At 36.2% G+C, this 12,564-nt stretch overlaps 1 protein-coding gene across 5 annotated transcripts in view; it reads left to right on the top strand.

Annotated features, from left to right (window-relative positions):
• LOC127832024 (neprilysin-4-like) overlaps positions 1-12,564 on the top strand; it is a 73,386-nt gene that overhangs the window by 48,703 nt on the left and 12,119 nt on the right. For 3 of the 5 annotated variants that reach the window (XM_052357161.1, XM_052357160.1, XM_052357159.1), the window contains exons 3-12: positions 696-832; positions 1,738-1,842; positions 2,403-2,564; positions 4,537-4,620; positions 5,391-5,596; positions 6,371-6,550; positions 8,729-8,815; positions 9,331-9,464; positions 9,938-10,031; positions 11,102-11,230. In XM_052357161.1, the coding sequence (XP_052213121.1) occupies positions 696-832; positions 1,738-1,842; positions 2,403-2,564; positions 4,537-4,620; positions 5,391-5,596; positions 6,371-6,550; positions 8,729-8,815; positions 9,331-9,464; positions 9,938-10,031; positions 11,102-11,230 (1,318 nt within the window). Of the gene's footprint in view, positions 1-695; positions 833-1,737; positions 1,843-2,402; positions 2,565-2,584; positions 2,601-2,973; positions 2,994-4,536; positions 4,621-5,390; positions 5,597-6,370; positions 6,551-8,728; positions 8,816-9,330; positions 9,465-9,937; positions 10,032-11,101; positions 11,231-12,564 lie in introns of those variants that run through there. The other 2 variants (XM_052357162.1, XM_052357163.1) reach the window with 2 other exon arrangements.

Genomic DNA, 12,564 nt, shown 5'->3' with positions numbered 1-12,564 from the left:
ATTGAGATGTTAACCAGGGCGTTTCTAATCCGCGCTTGATACAAAACATGCACTGACTTCACCATCACGGTTGACCTAGAATATGCTAGTAATCTCATTTACGAGGCCAGTTGCCAATTATCGGCACAACACCGATTATATGGATTAACCCATTAACCTAATTACATCAAGCATCAGGTGTCTGGCCGCACAATCATAGCAATAAGCACGCTTTCGTACCTCTGTCAATCTCTATATTTCTTCTGAGGGGTCGATGATAATTTGGTATAGTTGGTTTATGTAATCTAATAAAGGCCTTTTTCGTCAAATGCAAAAAAAATAAAACTTACTTAGTCTTCTTTGCATGTATTCGGTTAAGAATGTGTGGAAATAAAAGAAGGAATAACGTTTGTAAACAAGTTGAAACAACTGAAACGTGTGTTCTATTATCTCGTATTTGCAAGTATTTATTTCAAATGGGTTGTTGTTTTTTATCAGGTCTTATCAAATCATCATAAACTATAGCTTACGTTTATTCAATATAATAAAGTATAAGAAATGGAATATAATGAAGTGAATGCTTGCAAATTTACATATGAATGTTTCAAGGGCCTTGTAACTGTTATATTGTTGAATTGTCAATAAATCGTTGAAAACAATCTAGATCAAAGTATGTTGTTTTAAAGGACGACGACTGATTGGCTGTCTTTTTTCAGGCCAAATTCCCACCAGGGTCGACCATGCTGTGGGCGAACGACACTGGAGATTGTTTTGTTGTTCATTGCCCTTATTTTTATCGGCATCAGCGCAGCACTCGTGATTGTGTTAGTCATGAGACCGAATATCGAAACAAGTAAGTGGTGCAGCGGAGCTAATTTTACAAATCACTGAACGACACATTTAAGTTACGGTACTATCGTTGAAGAATAATACTAGATACTAAATGATTAATTAATTCTAGTAATGTATTTCCATTGTATGCATGTCTTTTACTTTTGAAACATGTTTATCATTATGTGCATGTATTGTTTACAAACAATGCAAAACAAACTTTAGTGTTTTTTTTAAATAAGAATGAGTAATGGTTTGCCATCAAATTCGTTAAACGTGATAAATGACAGTTATATATGGACAACAACCACTTAAATAGACCCTGCTATGGTACAGCAGACCTCGCGTCGGATTATATGGGGTTTTTTGGTGGGACCGAGGTCAAATGACTGGTACTGGAAAAAAAAACAGATTGTTTTCTCTGAATCGATTTAGAAATTGAAATTAGACTGCACACATACCCTCTAACAAACCCTTGCTTAAGAGTGCGTGTAGGATGCATTGAGTCAAGTAAATGTCTAAGTTACTGACAAAAGCTAGAAAGTTTTCGTTTAGCTAGTAATAGCTCAACTCAGTAACCTATTGATATATCTTTATAACTTTTGATACATGCATGTGTCTGGGATCGAGACCCTTGTGGTCGCATATTCGGTGGACGGGGTCCAAATCACCATTTATATTACAATAGATTGGCATGCTCCGATCCGTAACTCTGTAACGTCTTCGTTATTGAAATGATATTCATATAAGAAGAAAAACCAGTTTTGACGTCTGGCATGAGTTGTATGAAGCTTAGGAAATGTAGTCATTAAGACTAGAAAACGGTGTGTTTTATTTGCGCAATAATAATAATAATAATAATAATAATCCTATACAAAAGCCTTGTTTTATAATGTTTTAAATGCATTACGTTTGTCTATTCTGCAGTAAAGACGATAACCATCACCGAGTATCCACCAGCAAGCAACTCGGTGCGTCAGGATGACAAGAAAACTGAAACTCTGTGCCTTACACAAGATTGTGTAAAAGCCGGTGCGTTATATTTATTTTTTCCTTTTTTTGTTTTGCGATAGTTTTTAGTAACAATCCGCAGTAGTTGAATACGTTGACAAAAGTTTATAAAAAACTTCATATGAACACAGTTTCATAGACCAGTGCTGTGTACGAACGGTACATACGAAACGATGATTTCCAACAGAGAAATATCAAGTGATCGCATACATAAAACAAGCGAAATTCCAACCATGTTTCCATTGGACCCCAACTTCACAGTTAAATCGAATAAATGCCTTAAACAGTTGTTATGTTGTTTATTTTAAACATTGTGTATGGATTTGTTTTTAGTATTTCTGATGGTTTGTTGTTGTTTGCTGTCACCGTGTTAATTTTAATGCAAATGTTTTAAAAATTAATGATTCGTAACGAATGCGGAGCCTTCTTGTATCACTGAAACTGTATTTGTATAGGGAGATGAACTGTAATTGCCCTTTGTTCCAATGCCGTTCAAACATTGATATTTTGTAAACGTTGTATGTCATTATATGTAGAAAAAAAACAATGTTAATTGTTTCAAATCAAAATCATTGTTACAGCCGTGCGGCTTATGGAAGCTATGAACGACAGTATTGATCCGTGCGAGAACTTCTTCGACTACGCTTGCGGTTCCTGGAACCGCATGAACGAGATACCCGAGGACCGGTCCAGCTACGACACCTTCTCGAAGCTTCGAGATAATCTCGATATGCAGTTGAAAGGTAAGCGTCGTAATAATCTCGATATGCAGTTGAAAGGTAAGTGTCGAGATAATCTCTATATGGAGTTGAAATGTAAGCGTCGAGGTAATCTAGCTATGCGGTTGCAAAGCAAGTGTCAAAATGATCTCGATATGCAGTTGAAAGGTAAGCTTCGAGATAATCTCGTTATGCGTTTGGAAAGTAAGCGTCGAGATAATCTCAATATGCATTTGAGGTAAGCGTCGAGATAATCTCGATATGCATTTTACAGGTAAGCGTCGTTATAATCTCGATATGCAGTTGAAATGTAAGCGTCGAGATGATCTCGAAATGCAATTAAAAGGTTAGCGTCGAGATAATCACGCTATGCGGTTGGAAAAAAATGTCGAGATAATCTCAATATGCAGTTTATAGGTAAGCGTCGAGATAATCTCGATATGCAGTTGAAAGGTAATCGTCGAGATTATCTCGATATGCGGTTGAAAAGTAAGCGTCGAAATGATCTCAATATGCAGTTGAAAGGTAAGCGTCGAGATAATCTCGATATGCAGTCAAGAGGTAAGCGTTGAGATGATCTCGATATGCAGTTAAGAGGTAAGCGTTGAGATGATCTCGATATGCAGTTGAAAAGTAAGCGTCGCGATAATCTCGATATGCAGTTGACGGATAGGCGTCGAGATAATCTCGATATGCGGTTAGAAAGTAAGCGTCTAGAAAATATGGAATTCTAAAGAAGCTGCGAGATTATTCACGACTATTTATGCAGCCTTCGATGTTATATATGTATGTCGTTAACGGGTGAGGTCCGAGTTGATTTAAATACGTCTTTCAGGTAATGATTTTAGATAAGGTCGTTATGCGCACATAGACGGTCCGCAATATTGAAGTTGAAGTTTAATGTAAACTTCGAGAATATTTTGGAATTGTAGTTTAAGTTTGGGATTTTCATCTAACGATATACAAAATGCTTTATGCTCTTTAATTTATCTATTGTGGCACAATATATTCCATTTTAATTTCACGGAACGATATCATTTCATACGACACACGAACACTAACTTGGAACACGAACATGTGTTAATATATTGTCCAGCAAAACAAAGCATTTTGTATCTTGTAAAATCTATTGTTCCTGACCACATCTAGCGTTGAAATTTTGTCTATTGCTATAAGGAACATTGCTTTTGTACGTGATAACTTTATTTTTCGAAATATTGTACGAACTATTTGTTGATATTAAGGGTTTGGGCATTTAATCTGGATGTGTATGACCAATAGTCATTCGATGGAGTTTACATGTGCATTTTAATAATGAATTCAATGAGTAACCTTTGAGATTACTTAAATGTGAAAGTTCATAGTATTTAGAGTCGTAAGAATTTATTTAAGAGGGCTGATCTTTTAGAGAATCGTGATATGATGTTTGAAGGGTGAGTCGCTTAACCCTTTGCATGCTGGGAAATTTGTCGTCTGCTAAAATGTCGTCTGCCGAATTTGTAAAATAAGCATTTTCTTCATTTTTTATCAAAGAATACTATCAGAATAGCAAACAGTTTGGATCCAGATGAGACGCCACGTTCTGTGGCGTCTCATCTGGATCCAAACTGTTTGCAAAGGCCTTTAAAATTCGGTTCCCGCACTGAAAGGGTTAAAAGCGCCTCTAGCAACTCAATTTCATAATGTTTATAGTAGTAGATACATTGTAAACACTTCAATTATGTTCACCAGCCTAAACTACGTGTGGATGATAACTCACGCTTTGAAAATTATCTGATATTTTTACACACGTGTACTGTGTCAGTCTCATATCAAGCTCACATGCCTATCAATAAATATAATCAGCAAAGTCACATGGTGATTTTGTTAATTTAGCGTCTTATCTTTTATATGTATAAAACGTATATTACAGGCATCCCTTGCACAATTTGAAACACATTGAACAGCTGTTTTTGTTGTTGTTTTTTCAAATAGAGACGTATCTATATTTCCACAGAATTATTAGAAGAGCCAGAACTGCCGGGTGAAAGTGAGGGGACGGTCAAGGCAAAGCGTCTGTATGCTTCGTGTATAAACGAGGGTAGGTGATGCATCCATTAACCCATTTATGCATAGTGGACTCTCCCATCCTTCTAAATTAGATCAATTTATTTCCAAAATTAGGGATGTCTAATATATTTATTTCTATATTTAGAATATTTCTTGCAAAAATTCCTTTAAGCAAACAGTGCAGACCCTGATGAGACGCCGCATCATGCGGTGTCTCATCTGGGTCCGCGCTGTTTGGCAAGGCCTTTTTTCTAGAGGCTAGGCATAAATGGGTTAACCATCTAATATGCTGTAAAGTTTAAATTAAGGGCAACGACTCCTCAGATTTGTGTGCGCAAAAATACCACGTCATCTATGGGGGATACCCATTTTCATACAATTTTGAGCACATTTTCAGACGGTCTTGTTGTGATTCTGGGACCTCAGATTCCAACAATTCTTAACCAGATTTACTGATTTGGATTATGGCCTTTATAAAATAAAAAATATTAGTATCTGCTTAATAATGGCAATACACACCTGACTACATGGCACGACCTTCAATAACTACATCACAAACATAGCAATTTCGAAATCGTTCTGTACATGAACAGCAACAACCTTACTTGTTTAGAACTATTCGTTTAATTATTTTTAAACAATTAGAAATCTTGCTAAGACCATTCGTGATAACATGCCACAAAAGCAAGCCGTTTCTTTTTACAAGGACACAGATTAGAATATTGCTTCGCTATATCCCATTTTGCTATAATTTAAATTATGTTTTTCAACAACGTACATGTACATTGTGTCCATCTTCAGCTATGATTGACCAGCGCGATCTTGGGCCGGCTATAGCTTTAATAAACGACCTTGGAGGCTGGCCCGTTACCATGGGAACCAACTGGCGAAACGAAGATTTTGATCTCATTGGCCTTTTAGCGAAGCTCCGTCTCTATAACAACAAGCTTTTGATTGACCAATGGGTGGGGCCGGACGATAAAAACTCGGACATTTATGTCATACAGGTATGTACCTGCATTTTACGTTCGCGTGTCAATGTGTCGCAAGACATGTGCTTCCCAAAATATATTGACGGCTTTATTTAATTTGTATGCGTTAGAACTTAAAAGGGAAGTCTTCGTCTTCCGATAAGTATTCCTTACATGAGTTTAAACTTTAAAAGCTAGAAAAATAACGTTTCCCCAAAAAATATTAATCACAGGCATTAACCACATGAGTGGTGTAAATGCAATTGGCGAATACAGATCATGCTGAAAACATGACTCTGACGCATTTGATGACAGGTTCTTGAACAAAATGTGTTGGTCCTTATACGTATATATGTGTCTTGTTCTGAGAAAACTGGGCATAATGCATGTGCGTAAAGTGTCGTCCCAGATTAGCCTGTGCAGTCCGCAAAGGCTAATCAGGGACGACACTTTCCGCTTAAACTATATTTTCGGTAAAAAGGGACTTCCTTTAAACGGAAAATACAATTAAAGCGGAAAGTGTCGTCCCTGATTAGCCTGTGCGAACTGCACAGGCTAATCTGGGACGACACTCTACGCACATGCATTATGACCAGCTTTCACAGAACAAGACACATATAAACTTTTATTATTATATATAAGGACCAAAAAAAAATCAAGAACCTGTGCATCTGATATGTGTTTGAACAAAAATCACAATTTTAACTTTTGTCAAGAAATGTGTCCCTATTTTCACATATGTAAATATTAATTTTGAAACACGAAAAAAAAATCTTCGGGAGCACTAAGTTCAACCTTAAACATATTAAGCTGGACCAGGCGGAGTTGGGAATGTCGTCACGTGACTATTACATGTCGGGTCGCGATGACCCGCACATCGTGGCGTACGAGCAGTTTGCAGTGGACACCGCCATCTTGTTCGGTGCCAACGCTTCACGCGCTAAGGCGGAAATGGCGGATGTGATTGACTTCGAGATACGACTTGCCAATGTAAGACTAGATGTTGTGTTTAGAATAACAAATGTTCGTCATGTGTAACCATATTTACTAATTTGTCGTTTTTAAATCCATGTTTCCCAGGAAAATAATTATTATGTCTTATACATCAAACTACGTGCATATAATGTACATATGTGCATTCAAATCTGCAGAAAGTATGCTGATTATAATCATTCTCATATAGCAATCATTGTTATAGATTAACTCATTGATGCTTAGTGGACTCTCCCATCCTTCTAAATTGGATCCATGTATTTCCAAAATTAGGGATGTCTAGTATATTTATTTCTATATTTAGAATATTTCTTACTGAAATTCCTTTAAGCAAACAGCGCAGACCCTGATGAGACGCCGTATCATGCGGCGTCTCATCTGGGTCTACGCTGTTTGGCAAGGCCTTTTTTCTAGAGGCTAGGCATAAATTGGTTAACGTAATGTACATTATTGTAATTTTACAGGCATGCCGGAATGCTTTAAGCAATAAATTACATTAATTTGTATAACAAAACACTACTAGTAATTAGTAACGGCTTTTAGTTAATTAAATTAAGTACGTTTAAACGCCGTTATGATTATATTCTCTATAATTGCAATATTTCAAACCTTTATCGGGAAGAGTGTACATGTTTGCACGTTCAGCCTGTTATAATGTATGTATCAGTTTACGTAGTGGACTTGCAGTAATGTTGGTGTTTGGGACTTGTCGACGAAATTCGCCATTTGGAGGTGGATATAATTTCTTCAAACATATAATAATTAAATATTATAGTGCTATAATGGCATATAATTAACTTGATAACCTATTTATAATAAATGACATATTCGGCAGTGAATGTTAGACAATAAACGCTCCCTATCCCGTATGCCTTTTAAGGAATTAAATTACACAAACATCAACTGGTTAGGTGATTTTGACGGTGTGCTGATGAAAAGTGCCTTTGGGCCACCTCAATGTCGAGGTCACGGATAACATTATTGTATAGGATGTGTGAGCTATAACTATCCTATACACTTTGATGGATTTTCATAAAATTTTGCTTAGATGACTGACCCGTCACCCATTCACTCAATTATACTTCGTACATAAGGCATAAGCACGTAACTCTTACTCTAAATCCAGGTTACACTGGAATCGCGACTGGTAAAGGATGTATGTGAAAGTCATTATCAGCATTGAAAGAATTTTCATGGAACCTTGCTCCCGCGGTTTATCACAATTAACCCTTTGCATGCTGGGAAATTTGTCGTCTGCTAAAATGTCGTCTGCCGAATTTGTAAAATAAGCATTTTCTTCATTTTTTATCAAAGAATACTATCAGAATAGCAAACAGTTTGGATCCAGATGAGACGCCACGTTCTGTGGCGTCTCATCTGGATCCAAACTGTTTGCAAAGGCCTTTAAAATTCGGTTCCCGCACTGAAAGGGTTAAACAGTGTGCAGGAGGCGCGAGGTCTTCGGAGTGTTAGTTACAAAGTATTCGTCATACATATCAATTATTCTCGTATGTCACTACACGATTGTATACTTAAGCGAAGTTTCTTTTTCGAATGCATTTTCGCTCAATGTCCTATATACAACTGTGACCAGTGTTTATTAAGGAATAGAAGAGTATCAGGGTATATCAGTATGTTATTGTATGTATAAAAACCAGTATCTTATTAAGTATCGTTCCCAATGAATGTGCGTAAAAGGTCGTCACATATTAGCCTGTGCAGACCGCACAGGCTTATAAGTGAAAACTCTCTTAGTAAAACTGGATTTCCGTTTGAAGGAGACTTTTTTTAAACGACACATTTTATGAAAGAGGAAGGTGCTGTCCTTACCGACTGCAAAGGCTAATGATTCCCGCTAATCTGGAAAGAAATTTTACGCACACGCCCTAAGCCCTGTTTTCTCAGAACGCGGCACCATTAACCCATTTATGCCTAGCGTCTAGAAAAAAAGGCCTTGGCAAACAGCGTAGACCCAGATGAAACGCCACCTGATGCGGCGTCTCATCTGGGTCTGCGCTGTTTGTTTAAAGGAATTTCTGTAAGACATATTCTATATATAGAAATAAATATACTTGACATCCCTAATTTTGGAAATAAATTGATCCAATTTAGAAGGATGGGAGAGTCCACTAGGCATAAATGGGTTAAATATCTACCCTTGCTCCCTGTCCACAGATTACGGTGCCCCAAGGTGAATTGCGAGACAGCGAGGCGCTCTACAACAAAATGACGATAGCAGAGCTTCAGAAAATGATACCTCATGTGAGTAATATACGCAGATGGATTTCGTGAAATAGCACACTGAAAGCTATGACGTATAATGCGTTATTTTGAGTCCGTTGTTAAAGTAAAAAAATGTTCGAATTAAAGATAAACTTGCAAATAAGCAAAGCTATTTGAACATGTAATCATGTATTGTTTTTTTATTTTATCGGTCCGTTAATATAAACCCAGTGACACTAAATTACATGCATCAGAAAAAGATAAGCTCTATCCTTACGGGAATCTGGGACATTGAATGGTGTTGCCCGGCTACGTTAGTTCAAATAATGCCCCTTTGATCAAAACTTGTCCGCCCATCGGGTCACTGGTTTCACTTACATTTATATAGTGAAAACTTAAGCTCACACGTTTTGGTAATTGACATATAACATAGATTTTTCCTCTACCAGGCATGTTCAAATAACGCCAATAATAACCATGCCCTGTGGGTTGCGTGTTTCCTTAGTAATAATTAAGAACACATTGCATAGCTTATTGAATTTCCTGCATTGCAGTTTAACTGGGTACGTTACCTGACGGAGATATTCGCGCGTGCTGAAGTCAGCATCAACGTAACGGATCACGTCGTCGTTCTCGCGCCTGTGTTTTTCTCGAATCTCACGCAGCTCCTGTCTATAACAGAAAACAGGTACTCCCGCCACCAACCGCCCCCCCCCCCCCCCCCCCTCCCCGAAGAGGCATTGTCATGCTATTATGAAGCCAAACTTTTTTCTTTCTTTAAACTTATTTTGAACAATCGATTCTTTTCACTGGTATTTTTCACTTAAAAACAACTATTGTGTTCAACAAAATTGTTATGCCACGTACTTCAATAGTATCATTTTGGTCCAAGAGACATTTACCGTAATTAATTATTTTCTGTATTTGTAACGTTTAATGTTGTATTTAACAAATAAGAAATAGTGATATGGCAAAAAGGACATTTAATTAAAGCACAAATCATAAAAAGCATCATTTCCTTTACCGAACTGTATGGTGTATGGTGTTTTTTTTCCAAACGGTGTAAAACATCATGTCCAAAAAGCATAATATCGCAGATATGAAATTTGCAAAAAACACTATCATAGAGAAGGGTGTTAGTTCTGAACGCATCTTTTACAGGACATTGGCCAACTACCTCATTTGGAGAATCATGAAAAATCGCGTGGACAATCTACCCAAGAAGTATCGGGAGTTACAAGTCGAATACATAAAAGTAGGAGCTAAGTTGTATGTTCAGTTGATAAGTTAGGCATGTGGATTGTTATATTTATATTGTGAAATGTAACAAATGAAAAATATTCAAGAATTAAATGTTTTGCGCCATCTGTGTTTTTTTATATAAGGCAAGTGACCGAATCAATTTGGCAATACATAGATCTAGCCATTAGAATTAGTTTAGTCAAGAAATGTCCAGCCGCGGCATATCAACTTTATTATTTTAAAGGGACCGTCAACCACGAATCACGAAAAAGACAAAATTTAAATACCGTATTTTTTTTTTACAATTATTAGTTTATATTGATTAAAATATCACGACTGGTATATAACATTACTTGAAAAAGTTGTTCAGTTTTCATATTTTCAGTATATAAATTTTACTGGGTACAGGTACCAGGTAACTACCAGTTAACTATAAATAACGCGAGTAGATTGATCATCATCGTCACCTGGTAAACCCAGAAATGCAAATTGTGCATGCGTAGTGAAATGTATATATTTTATATATAAAATGATCAATCTACTTGCGTTATGTATACTGTGTAATCGTTATGTCACCTATTTTCGCAATGTACTTTCGATTTCACATCGTGAAATTTTATTTCCAAATATACTGAAAATATGAACTTTTTTCAAGTAATGATATATACCAGTCGCGATATTTTAATCAATATAAACTAATAATTGTAAAAAAATACGGTATTTAGCACTTTTCTTTTTTCGTCATTCGTGGTTGACGGTCCCTTTAAAAATTATTTTTTTAATGTTAAACATAGTCCAATTGTTAAATTATTGTGTATTCCGGATATTAAAATAATTTCATGCCCAACTTTCTGAATGTATTTTTCTTCAAATGTTACAAGCTTATTGTGCAAACAAACAACCGTACGATTTGAAAAAGGACCCTTCCGTAACAAAATTAGAAGATGTTTAAAAAATGACATGTTGACACAAATTGCTGAAATGACACATCCCAAACGATTTTGTACCGGCATTTTTTATATTTTCTCAGAATTATAGTAATTTGGCGATGATTTGAGATGTTAAACCCGAGCATAATTTCAGATAATCATGGGCTACAGCAGCGAGACCTCAAGATGGCGTGACTGTGTCACATACGTGAACAACAATCTGGGCAATGCGGTCGGCCGGCTGTTTATAAGCAGGCATTTTGACGAGAATGCAAAGAAAAACGTAGGTTTAGAAGTGTGCGTTCGTGGGAAAAACGTAGTCGTGTACTGGTTTACTTATAGTAGTAGCAGCAGCAGCACTAGTAGTAGTAGTAGTAGTAGTAGTAGTAGTAGTAGTAGTAGTAGTAGTAGTAGTAGTAGTAGTAGTAGTAGTAGTAGTAGTAGTAGTAGTAGTAGTAGTAGTAGTAGTAGTAGTAGTAGTAGTAGTAGTAGTAGTAGTAGTAGTAGTAGTAGTAGTAGTAGTAGTAGTAGTAGTAGAAGTAGTAGTAGTAGTACTAGTACTAGTAGTAGTAGTAGTAGTAATAATAATAATAGTAATAACAGCAGCAGCAACAGTAGCAGCAGCAGTAGTAGTAGAAGTAGTAGTAGTTGTAGTAATAGTAGTAGTAGCAGTAGTAGTAGTAGTAGTAGCACTAGTAGTAGTAGTAGTAGTAGTAGTAGTAGTAGTAGTAGTAGTAGTAGTAGTAGTAGTAGTGGTAGAAGTAGTAGTAGTAATAGTAGTAGTAGTAGTAGTAGTAGTAGTAGTAGTAGTAGTAGTAGTAGTAGTAGTAGTAGTAGTAGTAGTAGTAGTAGTAGTAGTAGTAGAAGTAGTAGTAGTAGTAGTAGTAGTAGTAGAAGAAGTAGTTGTAGTAGTAGTAGTAGTAGAAGTCGTAGTAGTAGTTGTAGTAGTAGAAGTAGTAATAGTAGTAGTAGTAGTAGTAGTAGTAGTAGTAGTAGTAGTAGTAGTAGTAGTAGTAGTAGAAGTAGTAGTAGTAGTAGTAGTAGTAGTAGTAGTAGTAGTAGTAGTAGTAGTAGTAGTAGTAGCAGTAGAAATAGTAGTAGTAGTAGTAGTAGTAGTAGTAGTAGTAGTAGTAGTAGTAGTAGTAGTAGTAGTAGTAGTAGTAGTAGTAGTAGTAGTAGTAGTAGTAGTAGTAGTAGTAATAATAGTAGTAGCAGTAGTTGTAGTAGTAGTAGTAGTAGAAGTAGTAGTAGTAGTAATAGTAGTAGTAGTAGTAGTAGTAGTAGTAGTAGTAGTAGTAGTAGTAGTAGTAGTAGTAGTAGTAGAAGTAGGTCGGCTTTAACCGTTTTCTTTAATTCATTGCTGTTGCACACCAATTAAGACATATTACGAGTGCTTAAATTTATTGTTATACATTTTTTGCAGAGTGTATTTTTCTTTCATTATACGCATTGATGCGTCATTATTAAATGTAGTCTTGCCACAAGTGTTTGCATGCCTAACATATTAGATATTTTTTTATTATTGATATGTTTAAATTTATTAAATGGAAAAAAAAATCTTGTATAAATACCAAACTTATACCGATAAACTCACAATACCAATTAAAATGGTGAGTT

Source organism: Dreissena polymorpha, chromosome 5 (genome assembly GCF_020536995.1).
Source record: "Dreissena polymorpha isolate Duluth1 chromosome 5, UMN_Dpol_1.0, whole genome shotgun sequence".
Lineage (NCBI taxonomy): Eukaryota > Metazoa > Mollusca > Bivalvia > Myida > Dreissenidae > Dreissena > Dreissena polymorpha.
Note: the sequence above shows the minus strand (reverse complement) of the source record. Positions and strands in the feature narration are given on the sequence as shown.